General features: G+C 37.4%; 1 protein-coding gene across 1 annotated transcript in view; it reads right to left on the reverse strand.

Annotated features, from left to right (window-relative positions):
- Positions 1-1,231: 1,231 nt before the first annotated feature.
- Positions 1,232-15,337, reverse strand: part of LOC120861171 (synaptotagmin-10) — a 114,514-nt gene continuing 100,408 nt past the window's right edge. The window contains exons 5-7 of the mRNA XM_040236824.1: positions 8,809-8,980; positions 4,622-4,751; positions 1,232-1,332 (exon numbers count right to left, since the gene is read on the reverse strand). Of these exons, the coding sequence (XP_040092758.1) occupies positions 1,261-1,332; positions 4,622-4,751; positions 8,809-8,980 (374 nt within the window). The 3' untranslated portion in view covers positions 1,232-1,260. The remainder of the gene's footprint in view (positions 1,333-4,621; positions 4,752-8,808; positions 8,981-15,337) is intronic.

Here is a 15,337-nt window from a genome sequence, read left to right on the forward strand (position 1 = left end):
TGTCCGACTCTTTGCGACCCATGGACTGCAGCCCACCAGGCTCATCTGTCCATGGGATTTTCCAGGCAAGAGTACTGGAGTGGGGTGCCATTGCCTTCTCCTATGAGGGCAAAGCCTTTCACAAAAGACCGTGGGTCTGTGCCTTAAGAATTATTTGTTTTTTATTAGACGTTGAAGTTGAATTATTTATAATTTTATAATTTGCTGAAAAATAAGTAATTTTTTTCTTTAAGAAAATACCCATTTCTAAGATTAGATAAAAGATTAGCTTCTGTTTGAGTTTAAAAGTCACTATCACTGTGTACAATCCAAATGACAATAAGCACAGAGATTTATTGTAACTTTGGTGTCAGTATGTCTATCAGGAATACAGGATCCATGTGATAACTTTATGTCACAAAATAAACATGTTGTAGTACTTGAGAACCTCATGAGTTCTGATTCTGTTCATTTAGGAATACTAATGCTACATTTGAGAATATGAATAATAGAATTTTTAAAATATCAAACAGTGCTACAGATATTTGAACTAGTAATTTTAAGACAGTATAAAATAGTAGCCCAAATGGCTCAATCTCCATTTTCCATCTACTAAATATTCTTAAATTTATACTCAGAGAGGATCTTCAAATTATAGAGCTTTCTCTATATCTTAAAGAATACGCTTGAGAGAAAAAGTTTAGAGTTTAGCAAAAACCAAACTTCACCAAGAAAAGATTTTGTTGAGAATGAAAGAATAAACAATAAATAAATTAATAAATTATATTAATTTGATTATTTAATGCAGTGAGTAAAGCTCACATTTTCCATTAAGGTTTATATAGAACCATATACACAACTGGAAATGAACATAGTTTTAACAAAGTCAAAACCATACATATGTGACATGTGCTAATTTATACAATAGCAGCATTAACTATATTTAATTTTAGATAAGTATGGATTATTTTAAAAAATGTATTATTTGCTTATTCATAGAATTTACAATTTATTAAAAACAGTTTTTCTGCTAATTGGCATATGACACAAATAATAAAATGCCTTATGTAAGTAAAGACCATTTGTATTCAAGTAAAATATATTAAGATGTTCAAAGTTAGTAAACAGACAATAAAGGCAAATAAAATTTACACAAAATTTTGTTTGTTATCAGGATGTATTTCAAATGAAGAAATCAAATCTTCCACTTTTTTTTTTTTTTTCTGATTTGGTGAGTGCATGGTCCTGGGTCCTCATTATAATGGCATTATTTTGGATGCATTATGGTGTGGAAGTTGGCTTGGGAGATGGACAAGATCCTTGACTATCAAAACTGGTCGCCCGGCCAGGTAACTGAAAGATAATAATTTTATAATGTCCAAAAAAAATAATAAAGTGAGTAATTGTTGTTACCTTTTAATAGTGAATATTCACACCCATGATATGCTAGTCTCTGAACAGAAGATATACATAATTCCCCATGACCTTCATAACTCACCTTCTCAGGTGGTGTGAGGGGACACAAACATCTCACAAAAATGTATGCAGACAGGGTTATCATTACCATCTTTCTAAATTCATGTCAATGTATGGTAAAACCAATACAGTATTGTAAAGTAAAATAAAAAATTTAAAAAAATGTATGCAGAGCATGGTATATAGATGACATGCAGGGAAACTACAGATTCATTTCACATTCTATCACAGACTATTAGTTTTTTTTTTTTAATGTTTCTGCTTTTTATTTTATTTTATTTATTTATTTATTGCTTTTTATTTATTTATTTATTTATTTTTATGAATCCACCACGGGTTTATTTCCTGATAGCTCAGATGGCAAAGAATCTGCCTCCAACGTAGGAGATCCAGGTTTGATCCCTGAGTTGGGAAGATCCCTGGCAAAGGGAATGGCTGTCCAGTCCAGTACTCTTGCTTGGAGAATTCCATGGACAGTGGAGCCTGGTAGGCTACAGTCCATGGGGTCACAAAGAATCATGCGAAACCACTGAGCAACTAACACTTTCATTCTAAGTTGGAGTAAAAGCAAGAAGGTTCAAGACACAAAACACTGCATTCCATTTGCTTTAAGGCAGGAGGTGATTTTTATAGAAGCAATTAATGAGAAGGACTGAGTTTGGAAAATAGGAGCCACAAGGGATAAAGAATAATTTCTTCTAAATATTATGTATATTTTAAAGGTTTAATTACAATCGGATAATCTTTTATATCCAGGTAGAAGTAGACAGATTTTCCAAGTGAGGTTTTAGTCTCTTTCTTACCAATTTACTCAGCTCTTGAGTAATTGTTCCCTTCTCATTTTAATCCCTGCTGTGGCAACAAAACACATAATTCCACACACAGCACTTTCCCATAATTTAAAATCCAGCCAGTTCTTAGGTCTGTAGTCCCTATGTTCTGTTTGACCAGTGAATGCAGGTGCAGAAGTCAGTAAAAAGTGAGCTATTTGCTGGAGAAAGTACCTCTGCATAATCTTTTCAGCCCTCTTGTCCTCTGCTAGTGAGCAACTAGAAAATTTTATCTGGGATCTTCTTCTGATGTTTATCCTTCCTATATAACCTACAATGACTGAAAAGTTCTCCCATGTTTTCACACACAAATTCATGCCTATTTCATAGTTTTTCCTCATCATATAAATGTGTAACTGCTTATTGTTGTTCAGTTGCCCTAAACAACAAACAGCCATGTTCGATTCTTCGCAACCCCATGGACCGCTGCATGCAACTTACTAGTCATGAGCAATTATAATATACTTTGGGTCATAAAACATCTGTCTTTCATTAGTTAAAAGCTGTTGATCACATTATCTCACTTATCCCTACATCATTCCTATAAACTCTGTAAGAGTGTGTATTTCTCTTTTTCAAATATTTATTAATTTTTTGGCTGTGCTGGGTCTTCATTGTGGCATGCAGGATCTTTGGCTGTGGAATGAGGATGCTTAGTTGCAACATTTAAAGCCTAGTTCCCTGACCAGGGATCAAACCTGGGGCCCCTGCGTTGGGAATGCAAAGTCTTAGTCACTGGACAATCAGGGAAGTCCCAGAGCTGTGGATCTCTATTTTCTAAATATAGAGAAATGTAGCAGCAGATAAAGCATGTGGTCTGCCCAGGATCAGACAGTCAGAGGGACAAGGGTTAGAATTCATGTCTGCCTTCAGTGTAGTACTCTGCCCAGCAAACTCTGCTCTTATGTCTAGATTCTAATCACTTTTTAAACTAAGTAAAAACAAAAATACGAATCAGGAAAATAATAGTTAAGCAGCAGCATGTACTTCAGATAATACACGTTGTTGAAATGTAACAACCTTCTCAGGACTTACTGAGTTATAATTTAGGAGAAAGTGCTGTGTGAATGTGCATTTGCATAGCATGTCTGTCTTTTATGAAATACAATAAATGATGAAGTGAGTTAAAGATTTGGAAGATTAATGTAATAAAGCAGATAATTTATCTAACATGACATTTCACCTCCTATGTCGGAGCATGTACTGTTTATATAGTGTTCATGGAATTTTCCCCATAATGTCTTGAGTAACACAGCCAGAGTCACACTTTTGTGACCAAGCTGAGAATAGAATGAGGGCTCAGTGACATTTAGTTAATTATACTGCTCTGTCTCTCCTATTCAACCTATGCTTAGTGATAGAATAAGAAGCAGAAGCTTATCCATGGGAGAGATGGCAATGTATACGTCACTTATTACTGTGTGGTTATCATAAATTTTTGTAATGGATTGCATAAAGTCCACCCCTTATCAACTCACAATTAATTAGGTCATATAAATAATTTATTTTGAGGTTCTTCAAGATATCCCAGTCTTTGGAAAATAAAATCACTTCACCTGGCAACATTCAATGTATTGAATAGACCGACACTGCTTTCATGGCTAAAAATTCTGATAGAAACTGGTATTGATATCACTTCTAGTTAATATAACTATTAGTATTAGTTATATTTAGAACAACACTGTGCTAAGCTGTGTTAAGTACTTCATAGTCAGCAGTTCATCTAGTTTTACTCTAAGTTTACTGCTAGTAAGTAGTAATAATAGAAACTTAGGTTTATGTCTTGCCCAAAGTTCTCTAATATGTGGTCACACAGCAGAGCCAGGTTTTCAACTTAGGCAAATGGATGCCTCAATATTTTTAAAAACAATCTGTGAGACTTTTTACTTCCTGAACAGAGCCAGTAACTATATACCTGCCCCCTTACATATTAAGTGACATCTTTATTTAGGGATTCTTGGAAAGTTTAGGTGAGGTGGCTGTTTTCACAAGAGAAGCAAAAAAATTCAGTTTCCAGGTAATAATAAATTTACTTCATTGTTCCATCACTTAATGACACAAATTTTCAGACTATGTAGAGAAAATAACAGATTTGAGTTTTTATGGACTTATTCTAAAGGAATATCAAACTCAGAAAATTTAGTTATTTTTAAAAACCAACAAGACATACAGAACTTTGCATACTGGATAACAGGGTCTGTGGGACAAAAACAAGAGCAAATAGCTTTTTTTTTTTTTAAGGGAATATGTAAAATATTAGTGAAATTTTAGCAGATAAACAATATTTAAATAAGAGATAAAGAAGAGAGTAGATGCGAGAGAGGTCCAGAGCTTACCTCCAGCAAGGGGTGCCAATGTGTTATTGGTTTTCGGTGATAGGTCAACATTTCATTCCAATGGTCTCGCCCAAGACCCTCAGCGTCCAGTCCTGTTCTACACACTCCTATGACCTCATTGTGTCCTACCCTATGATTTGGAGAATATTTTACTTTCATTCCAATATTCAAAGATAAGTTTCACACACCTTAACAGAATTTTAAGCACAATTAAAGCAGTAGATTTTGTGATAAGTTCTAGATAATTTTACATATTAAATGTCTTCAGGTCTAATGAAGAGTCTTAAGTAAGTTAAAACTTTCTAAACAAGATTGGGCTTCCCAGATGGTTCTAGTGGTAAACCAAACCGCCAATGCAGGAGATATGAAATATGCAGGTTCGATTCCTAGGTCAGGAAGATCCCCTGGAATCAGTCATGGCAACCCACTTCAGTGTTCTTGCCTAGAGAATCCCTTGGACAGAGGAGCCTGCTGGGCTACAGTCAATAGGGTCGCAAAGAGTAGAACACAACTGAAATGACTGAGCAGGATCAGCATTCAAAAATGAATTTGTAAAAGGACTACACACAACTATTTTAGTGCTTCATTTTAATCTGTAAATCAAGCACATTTCACAATAATAGGAGTGTGAATGAGAAATGCCAGTTGGTCCTTACCTATATGATGAGTTTCTTTCTTGGAAGCAGACTTATTAACTTTAAGTGATGTAACTCTAATCTCCTTTTCCCAAAGGGCTTAATGTTTTATAATGCTGCATAAATTACTCACAAAGAGTTCAATATAAATGAGCTTATATAAATGACCATAATTAATTGATTCTAAATGATATGCCAGTGAATGTTACCACTGGTATAATAAATAAACAGGGAAGGGCTACATTTTGAACCATGGCATTTAACTTACTGCATAGCATCAGAGCATAGTGAACATTCTTGTTTTCTATTCCTGCCTTGTTTTCATAGCAATAAATCAAAATAATAATGATAATGTTTTTGAGAGCTTATTATGTGTGAGACACTTTTCTTTTTTTTTTTTTTTTGACACTTTTCTAAGTAATTTAAATCTACTGACTCACTTAATCTTTACATCATGACCATGAATATCATTATTGTCAACTCATTTTGCATACAAAGAAGTTAAAAACTCAGAAGGGACCTGCCTGCCTTTGTACACTTAGTAAGAGATAGAAGACTTGAATCAAAAGAGTTGACCCAAACACACATGGGGTAAGCTGCTTCTCAAGAACAGAATGCAAGTTAAAGGCATTTTTTTTCTAGCATTATTTTGACATAAAACTCTAAGGAGATTTTTGAGATGATTTTAGGACATTTCTCACTGTCACTGATGTATTAATTGTACAATTAATTAATGATGTAGTAATTAATTGATGTATTATGGCAGAAAGCAAAGAGGAACTAAAGACCCTCTTAATGAAAGTGAAAAAGGAGAGTGAAAAAGCTGGCTTAAAACTCAACATTCAAAAAACTAAAGATCATGGCATCTGGTCCCATCATGTCATGACAAATAGATAGGGAAATAATGGAAACAGTGACAGACTTTATCTTGGGGGGCTCCAAAATCACTGTATCTGGTGACTGCAGCCATGGAATTAAAAGACAATTGCTCCTTGGAAGAAAAGTTATGAACAACCTAGCTGCTACTGCTAAGTCACTTCAGTTGTGTCCAACTCTGTGCGACCCCAGAGACAGCAGCCCACCAGGCTCCTCGTCCCTGGGATTCTGCAGGCAAGAACACTGGAGTGGGTTGCCATTTCCTTCTCCAATGCATGCAAGTGAAAAGTGAAAGTGAAGTCACTCAGTCGTGTCCGACTCATAGCAACCCCATGGACTGCAGCCTACCAGGCTCCTCTGCCCATGGGGTTTTCCAGGCAAGAGTACTGGAGTGGGGTGCCATTGCCTTCTCTGATGAACAACCTAGACAGCATATTAAAAAGCAGAGACCTTACTTTTCTGACAAAGGTCTGTCTAGTAAAAGCAATGGTTTTTCCAGTAGTCATGAATGAATGTGCAAGTTGGACCATAATGAAAGCTGAGCGCCAAAGAATTGATGCTTTTGAACTGTGGTGTTGAGAGTCCCTTGGACAGCAAGAAGATACAATCAGTCCATCCTAAAGGAAATCAGTCCTGAATATGGAAGGACTGATGCTGAAGCTGAAACTCTAATACTTTGGCCACCTGATGTGAAGAGCTGACTCATTAGAAAAGATATTGATGCTGAGAAGGCTCAAAGGCAGGAGGAGAAGGAGACAATACAGGATGAGATGGTTGGATGGCATCACCAACTCGATGGACATGAGTTTGAGCAAGCTCTGGGAGTTGGTGATAGACAGGGAAGCCTGGCATGCTGTAGTCCACGGGGTCACAAAGAATAAGACACTACTGAATGACTGAGCTGAACTGACTGAATTTCAGAAGGGATTGGAAGATGATATTTAATCATAGTGCCCACTGTTATACAGTTAAGGATATTGAGGATTCTTGAGTATAAATTCCTTAATTCAATTATTCACTTTCTCAGTATGCAACAAATATCTATTGAGATTCTTAAAGGAGCCACAGGTTTTTCCTAGACACTGGGGATAAAACAACAAACAAGTCACTGCCCTCAAAGAGTTTACAACCTATTGAATTAATGTCATTAGCAGACTAAAAGCTAGATAAGGAAAAACACAGTTTTAGCAAACTCTGGTAGTTGATGATGGACAGGGAAGCCTGTGTGCTGCAGTCCATGGGGTTACAAAGAGTCAGACATGACTGAGTGACTGAACTGAACTGATGCTTAGTATCTTTCCCCTAAAAATGAAGTCCCTCACAAGTATATTTTTATAAATAACTTTAAAAATTCATTTTACAGATTTTCAGGGTCCACTTCCCTAAAGTTATTTGGGTGACAAATGCTCAGTTGTATCCACCTGCAGTCTTTGCTGTGAGAAATCAATGGGAGTAATTTTTTGATAAAGTGGAAGAAGGGGTTCTGATCAAAACACTGTAATATTTTTAGAGTTTGCCATTTCAACTAGAAATTCAAGATTTCTCTCTCTCTTTTTAAACAGTGTCAGCTTTTCTGTAAACTGTGATATAAACTAATGGTACAAATCATCTTATCTTTTAGTACTTCATTTTTCTAGCTGTCATCCAGAGTATACATTTTTAATGTCTCTGTTATAGGGTCCTGGCTACTACCATTTGCATAATAATACAAAATAGACACTCTGAATATTTATGTATGTTTATTCTGTACCACTTGTGTTATCTCTAGAACAAAATAAGACACTATCTATGTCTGATAATTTTGTAGGTTAAATATACAAGATTCATTTTTGAAAGCCTTATAAATATAAAAAGAAAACAATAAGAAGAATTATATAGCAAAGAACTTCAGTGGAACACAAGTTCAGAGGAAGAAGAGATTGGTTAGCCAAGAAAGACGCAGAAGTGGTGACTCAAGCAGAGCTGTGAACCATGAATGGAATGAGATAAACTGAGCAGGTCAACATTTCAGATAAGAAAGGAGTAGGTGCTGCAACAGGAAGAAGATTCAGTGCTTTACTCAGGAGTTACCTATTGATTTTATGAAAGGAGAAGTAATCAAAGTGTGCGAGCTAGAAGAACTATCCATAAACCAATGATTTAAGATTAGTTAGTGTGAAACCTTCGAGGCAATAACAATATGGACAATATTCACCTTCAACTCTTAGTACTCACTGTTCACAATCCCAAATTATACTAATGTTTTAAAAATGGAAAAGTGAATATCTAAGAGAAAACTTGCCCTTTACCCAGCTAACTAATGATAGAGCTCAGGTAAGCATCATGATATTCATATTCCAGCCCACTTGGAAAAGCAAAATCCATTGATTATAATTTCTGCTGTTACTATTGAAAAAAAAACTTCACAAAAGTGTTTCTTATAATGTATCCCATACAACTTCCACACCCATTATGTCACAATACTCAGGTAACCTGTCCTTCAACTTCAGAATCATGTCCTTTGGAAAAGAAAAATGAAATGTTATAGCATAGAATAAAGTAAATTTTGAATGAATAATTTTTCCATTTTCCAATTTAAATTAAAATTCTTATAGCAGAAAATAACCCAAAAAGCTGAATTTGGTCCACATATGACTAAATGTAGCAATTACTCTGTGAGTAGAAAAATAAACATACCTATCATAATCCATGACTGCAATGGAAAGGCTGACCTGGTCCACATTCTCCGGAGGGATGTCGAAAATAATTGCCTCATTGTACACAGGGTTTAGAGTGTTTTTCTTCGTAGTCGTCTTCTTCTTTTTTAATCTTCTACCCTCACACATAAGAGACACTTTGACATAAGGATCTAGCAATAGAAAGGTAGTTTTAATAAAATGCAAGTAGTAGTACAAAGCATAAATAAAAACTGTGGTTAATTTTATTAAATAAGGAAAGTGGTATATTATGTCCTATAGTTTCAATTATACCAAAGAAATTCTTGCACTGTTAAGAAAGTCCTAGGACCTACAACAGTTTTCCCAACCTGGGGATCCAGCAAAAGGACTGAGAACTCCCAGGGACTTTGACTTTGGAGGCCAGTGGGATTTGATTACAGAACCTCCACAGGACTGGGGAAAGAGACTCTTGGAGGGCATAAACAACACCTTGTGCCCACCAGGATCCAAGAGAAAGGAGCAGTGTCCCCTTAGGAGACTGAGCCAGACCTGCACGTGTGTGTCCAAGAGTCTCTGGAGAAAGCATCGGCCAGCTGTAGAGTCAGGGATACTGAGTACAACAGTGCAGGCATAAGTTCTTTTGAAGGAAGTCTCCATTATCACCATTACCCCTACCATAGTTTGCCCTCAGCCAAATAACAGGAAGGGAACACAGCCCCACTCACCAACAAAAAAATGGATTAAAGATATACTGAGCATGGTACCACCTATCAGAACAAGAACTAGATTCCCCCACAGTCAGTCTCTCCCATCAGGAAGCTTCCATAAGCCTCTTATCCTTCTCCATCAGAAAGCAGATAGAATGAAAACCACAATCACAGAAAACTAACCAAACTGATCACATAGAACACAGCCTTGTCTAACTAAATGAAACTTTGAGCCATGCCATGTAGGGCCACCCAAGATGGATGGGTCATGGTGTAGAGATCTGACAAAACGTGGTCCACTGGAGAAGGGAATGGCAAACCACTTCATTATTCTTGCCTTGAGAACCCCGTGAACAGCATGAAAAGGCAAAAAGATAAGACATTGAAAGACGAACTCCTCAGATAGGTAGGAGCCCAATATACTACTGGAATAGTGGAGAAATAACTCTCGAGAAACCTATATGCAGGTCAGGAAGCAACAGAATTGGACATGGAACAACAGACTGGTTCCAAATAGGAAAATGAGTACATCAAGGCTGTATATTGTTACTCTGCTTATTTAACATATATGCAGAGTACATCATGAGAAATGCGGGGCTGGAAGAAGCACAATCTAGATTCAAGACTGCTGGGAGAAATATCAATAACCTCAGATATGCAGGTGACACCACCCTTATGGCAGAAAGCGAAGAGGAACTAAAAAGCCTCTTGATGAAAGTGAAAGAGGAGAGTGAAAAAGTTGGCTTAAAGCTCAACATTCCAAAAACTAAGATCACGGCATCTGGTCCCATCACTTCATGGCAAATAGAAGGGGAAACAGTGGAAACAGTGTCAGACTTTATTTTGGGGGGCTCCAAAATCACTGCAGATGGTGACTGCAGCCATGAAATTAAAAGATGCCAACTCCTTGGAAGGAAAGTTATGACCAACCTAGATAGCATATTCAAAAGCACAAACATTACTTTGCCAACAAAGATCCATCTAGTCAAGGATATGGTTTCTCCAGTGGTCATGTATGGATGTGAGAGTTGGACTGTGAAGAAAGCTGAGTGCCAAAGAATTGATGGTTTTGAACTGTGGTGTTGGAGAAGACTCTTGAGAGTCCCTTGGACTGCAAGGAGATTCAAACAGTCCATTCTGAAGGAGATCAGCCCTGGAATTTCTTTGGAAGGAATGATGCTAAAGCTGAAACTCCAGTACTTTGGCCACCTCATGCGAAGAGTTGACTCATTGGAAAAGACTCTGATGCTGCGAGGGAAGAGAATGAGATGGCTGGATGGCATCACCAACTTGATGGATGTGAGTTTGAATGAACTCCGGGAGATGGTGATTGACAGGGAGGCCTGGCATGCTGCGATTCATGGGGTCGCAAAGAGTCGGACACGACTGAGTGACTGAACTGAACTGAACTGAACTGGTCTGAACTGAACTGAACTGAACTCCAGAAAGATGGAGAGACAGAGCCAAAGTGAAAACAATGCCCAGATGTGAATGTGACTGGTGATGGAAGCAATGTCTGACGACTTCCTATGAACAATATTGCATTGGAAACTGGAATGTTAGGTCTATGAATCAAGGTAAATTGGAAGTGGTCAAACAGGAGATGGCAAGAGTGACCATTGACTTTTTATGAATCAGTGAACTAAAATGAGCCAGAATGGATGAATTTGATTCAGATGGTTATATCTACTACTGTGGGCAAGAATCACTTAGAAAAAAATGGAGTAGCCCTCATAGTCAACAAATGAGTCTGAAATGCAGTACTTGGGTGCAATCTCACAAATGAAAGAATGATCTCTATTCCTTTACAAGGCAAATCATTCAATATCAGAGTAACCCAAGTCTATGCTCCAACCACTTATGCTAAAGAAGTTGAACAGTTCTATGATGATCTACAAGATCTTTTAGAACTAACATCCAAAAAAATTTAAAAAATGTACTTTTCATCATAAGGGACAGGAATGCAAAAATAGGAAGTCAAGAGATACCTGGAGTAACAGGCAAGTTTAGTCTTGGAGTACAAAACAAAGCAGGGCAAAGGCTAACAGAGTTTTGCCAAGATAACACACTGCTCATAGCAAACATCCACTTCCAAAAACACAAGAGGCAACTCTACACATGAACATCACCAGATGGTCAATATCAAAATGAGATTGATTATTTTCTTTGCAGCTGAAGATGGAAAAGCTCTATACAGTCAGCAAAAACAATCTTCTATGGCTCAGATCATGAATTCCTTATTACAAAATTTAGGCTAAAACTGAAGAAAGTAGGGAAAACCACTAGACCATTCAGGTATGACCTAAATCAAATCTCTTAATTATACAGTGGATGTGACAAACAGATTCAAGGGATTAAATCTTATACACTGAGTACCTGGAAAACTTTGGACAGAGGTTCATGACATTGTAGAGAAGGTGGTGATCAAGACCATCCTCAAGAAAAATAAAGGCAAAATGGTTGCCTGAGGAGACTTTACAAATTGCTAAGAGAAGAAGAGAAGCTAAAGGCAAAGGAGAAAAGGAAAGATATACCCATTTGAATACAGAGTTCCAAAAAAATAACAAGGAGAGATAAGAAAGCCTTTCCCAGTGATCAGTGCAAAGAAATAGAGGAAGACAATAGAATGTAAAAGACTAGCTATCTCTTAAAGAAAATTAGAGACACCAAGGGAACATTTCATGCAAAAATGGGCACAGCAAAGGACAGAAAAGGTAAGGACCTAACAGAAGCAGAAGATATTAAGAGGTGGCAGGAATACACAGAAGAACTATACAAAGAAGATCTTAGTGACCAGGGTAACCACGATGGTATGATCACTGACCTAGAGCCATATTATCCTGGGTTGAGAAGTCAAGTAGGCCTGAGGAAGCATCACAATGAACAAAACTAGTGGAGGTGATGGAACTACAGTTGAGATATTTCAAATCCTAAAAGATGATGCTGTGAAAATGCTGCACTCAGTATGCCAGCAAATTTGGAAAACTCAGCAGTGGCCGCAGGACTGGAAAAGGTCAGTTTTCATTCCAATCCCAAAGAAAGGCAACGTCAAAGATTGTTTAAACTACCACACCATTGCAGTCATCCCATGTGCTAGCAAAGTGATGCTCAAAATTCTACAAGCCAGACTTCAGCAGTACATGAACTGAGAACTTCCAGATGTTTAAGCTGGACTTAGAAAAGGCAGAGGAACTGGAAATCAAATTGCCAACATCCATTGGACATCTAAAAAGCAAGGAAGTTCCAGAAAAACATCTACTTCTGCTTTATTGACTATGCCAAAGCCTTTGACTGTATGGATCATAACAAACCGTGGAAAATTCTAAGAGATGGGAATACCAGACCAATTTATCTGCCACATCCGAAATCTGTATGGAGGTCAAAAAGCAACAGTTGGAATAGGACATGGAACAAAAGACTGGTTCCAAATTGGGAAAGGAGGACATCAAGGCTGTATATTGTCATGCTGTTTATTTAACTTATATGCAGAGTACATCATGTGAAATGCTGGGCTGGATGAAGCACAATCTGGAATCAAGATTGCCGGGAGAAATATCAATAACCTCAGATATGCAGATGACACCACTCTTATGGCAGAGTGAAGAGGAACTAAAGAGCCTCTTGATGAAAGTGAAAGAGGAGAGTGAAAAAGCTGACTTAAAACTCAACTTTGAAGAAACAAAGATCATGGTCCCATTACTTCACAGCAAATAGATGGGGAAACAATGGAAACAGTGTCAGACTTTATTTTGGGGGGCTACAAAATCACTGCAGCCATGAAATTCAAAGACACTTTCTCCTTGGAAGAAAAGCTATGAACAACCTAGACAGCATATTTAAAAGCTGAGACATTGCTTTGCCGACAAAGATCTGTCTAGTCAAAGCTATGGTTTTTCCAGTAGTCACATATGGATGTGAGAGTTGGACTATAAGGAAAGCTGAGCACCAAAGAATTGATGTTTTTGAACTGTGGTGCTGGAGAAGACTCTTAAGAGTCCCTTGGACTGCAAGGAGATCCATCCTGTCTATCCTGAAAGAAGTAAGTCCTGAATATTCATTGGAAGGACTGATGCTGAGGCTGAAGCTAGAAAGACCTTGACGCTGGGAAAGATTGAAGGCAGGAGCAGAAGGGGATGACAGAGGATGAGATGGTTGGATGGCCTCATTAACTCAATATACATGAGTTTGAGCAAACTCCATTATTGGTGATGGACAGGGAAGCCTGGCGTGCTGCAGTCCATGGGGTCCCACAGAGTTGGACATGACTGAACAACTGAACTGACTGACTGATGTCCTATTGTATTACTAGTTTTATAATTAAACGGCATAACTGGGGGGAAACAGAATAAGACTTCTTATTGAATGAGCTAGAAAAGAATTTGCTGATCACTGTAATACAACAGAGAAAACCCAGTATTTTACCAAGAACCAGTCTAAATTATAATGTGTCTTTAGTTATTTGAGGACATGTTTTATTGTAAGAAATATCTAAGGAATATAATCCCAATAGGAAAAATTATATTTATTTCCTTCAAAGTGATTTAGAATTAGAAGACTAAAATTTATGAAATAGCAACATTGTATCTAGATAAGTATATATAATCACAATGAATTGAAATTAGCAAAACTGTACTTGTTAGGACTATCTTGAATTGTTGGAAAAGGCACTAAATTTAGAGGTTCTGTTTCAGTCATCATGCTTGATAAAGAGTTTGGATTGAAGGAATGATTACTACAAATCATTTATTAAATATTCAGCCATATAAAATGAAAAAAATATATATATATTCTCAAGGAAGTTTCCTCAAATGTATTGTCTGTATGATGCCAATAGGGAAGAGAAAATTTCATTTATGCTATATTTTTATGGGCCAAAGAGACAAATAATTGGTAACAAGTTCTACCCTAGCTGATTGATCTCTACTCTTAACTCCTATCACCTTAAGTAGAAAACCAGCCACAATACTATAGAAAATCATACAATATTTGCAATAAGGAGTTCATGATCTGAGCCAAAGTCAGCTCCCAGTCTTGTTTTTGCTGACTGTTTAGAGCTTCTCCATCTTCAGCTGCAAAGAAAATAATCAATCTCATTTCAATATTGACCATCTGGTGATGTCCATGTGTAGAGTCATTTCTTGTGTGGTTGGAAGAGGGTGTTTGCTATGAGCATTGCATTATCTTGGCAAAACTCTGTTAGCCTTAATTTACCTGTTACTAGAGGTTTCTCTTGACTTCCTGGGCTTCCCTGGTGGCTCAGAGGTTAAAGCATCTGCCTCTAATGCGGGAAACTCGGGTTCGATCCCTGGGTTGGGAAGATCCCCTGGAGAAGGAAATGGCAACCCACTCCAGTATTCTTGCCTGGAGAATCCCATGGACGGAGGAACTTGGTAGGCTACAGTCCACGGGGTCACAAAGAGTCGGACACAACTGAGTGACTTCACTTTCACTTTCTTTCACTTTCTCTTGACTTCCTACTTTTACATTCCAGTCCCCTATGACGAAAAGGACAACTTTTTTGGATGTTAGTTCTAGAAGGTCTTGTAAGTTTTCATAGAACCGTGGATGCCAGCTTATCTGGCATTAGTGGTTGGGGCACAGTCTTGGATTACTCTGACACTGAATTGTTTGCCTTGGAAATGAACAGAGATCATTCTATCCTTTTGAGATTGCACCCAAGTGCTGCACTTCAGACTTCTGTTGACTATGAGGGCTACTCCATTTCTTCTAAGGTATTCTTAGAAGAATAGTAGTAGATATAGTGGCCCACAGTAGTAGATATAATGGTCACCTGAATTAATTTTGCCCATTCCAGTCCACTTTAGTTCACTGATTCCTAAA

The sequence above is a fragment of the Oryx dammah genome, unplaced genomic scaffold, assembly GCF_014754425.2.
Source record: "Oryx dammah isolate SB20612 unplaced genomic scaffold, SCBI_Odam_1.1 HiC_scaffold_11229, whole genome shotgun sequence".
NCBI lineage: Eukaryota > Metazoa > Chordata > Mammalia > Artiodactyla > Bovidae > Oryx > Oryx dammah.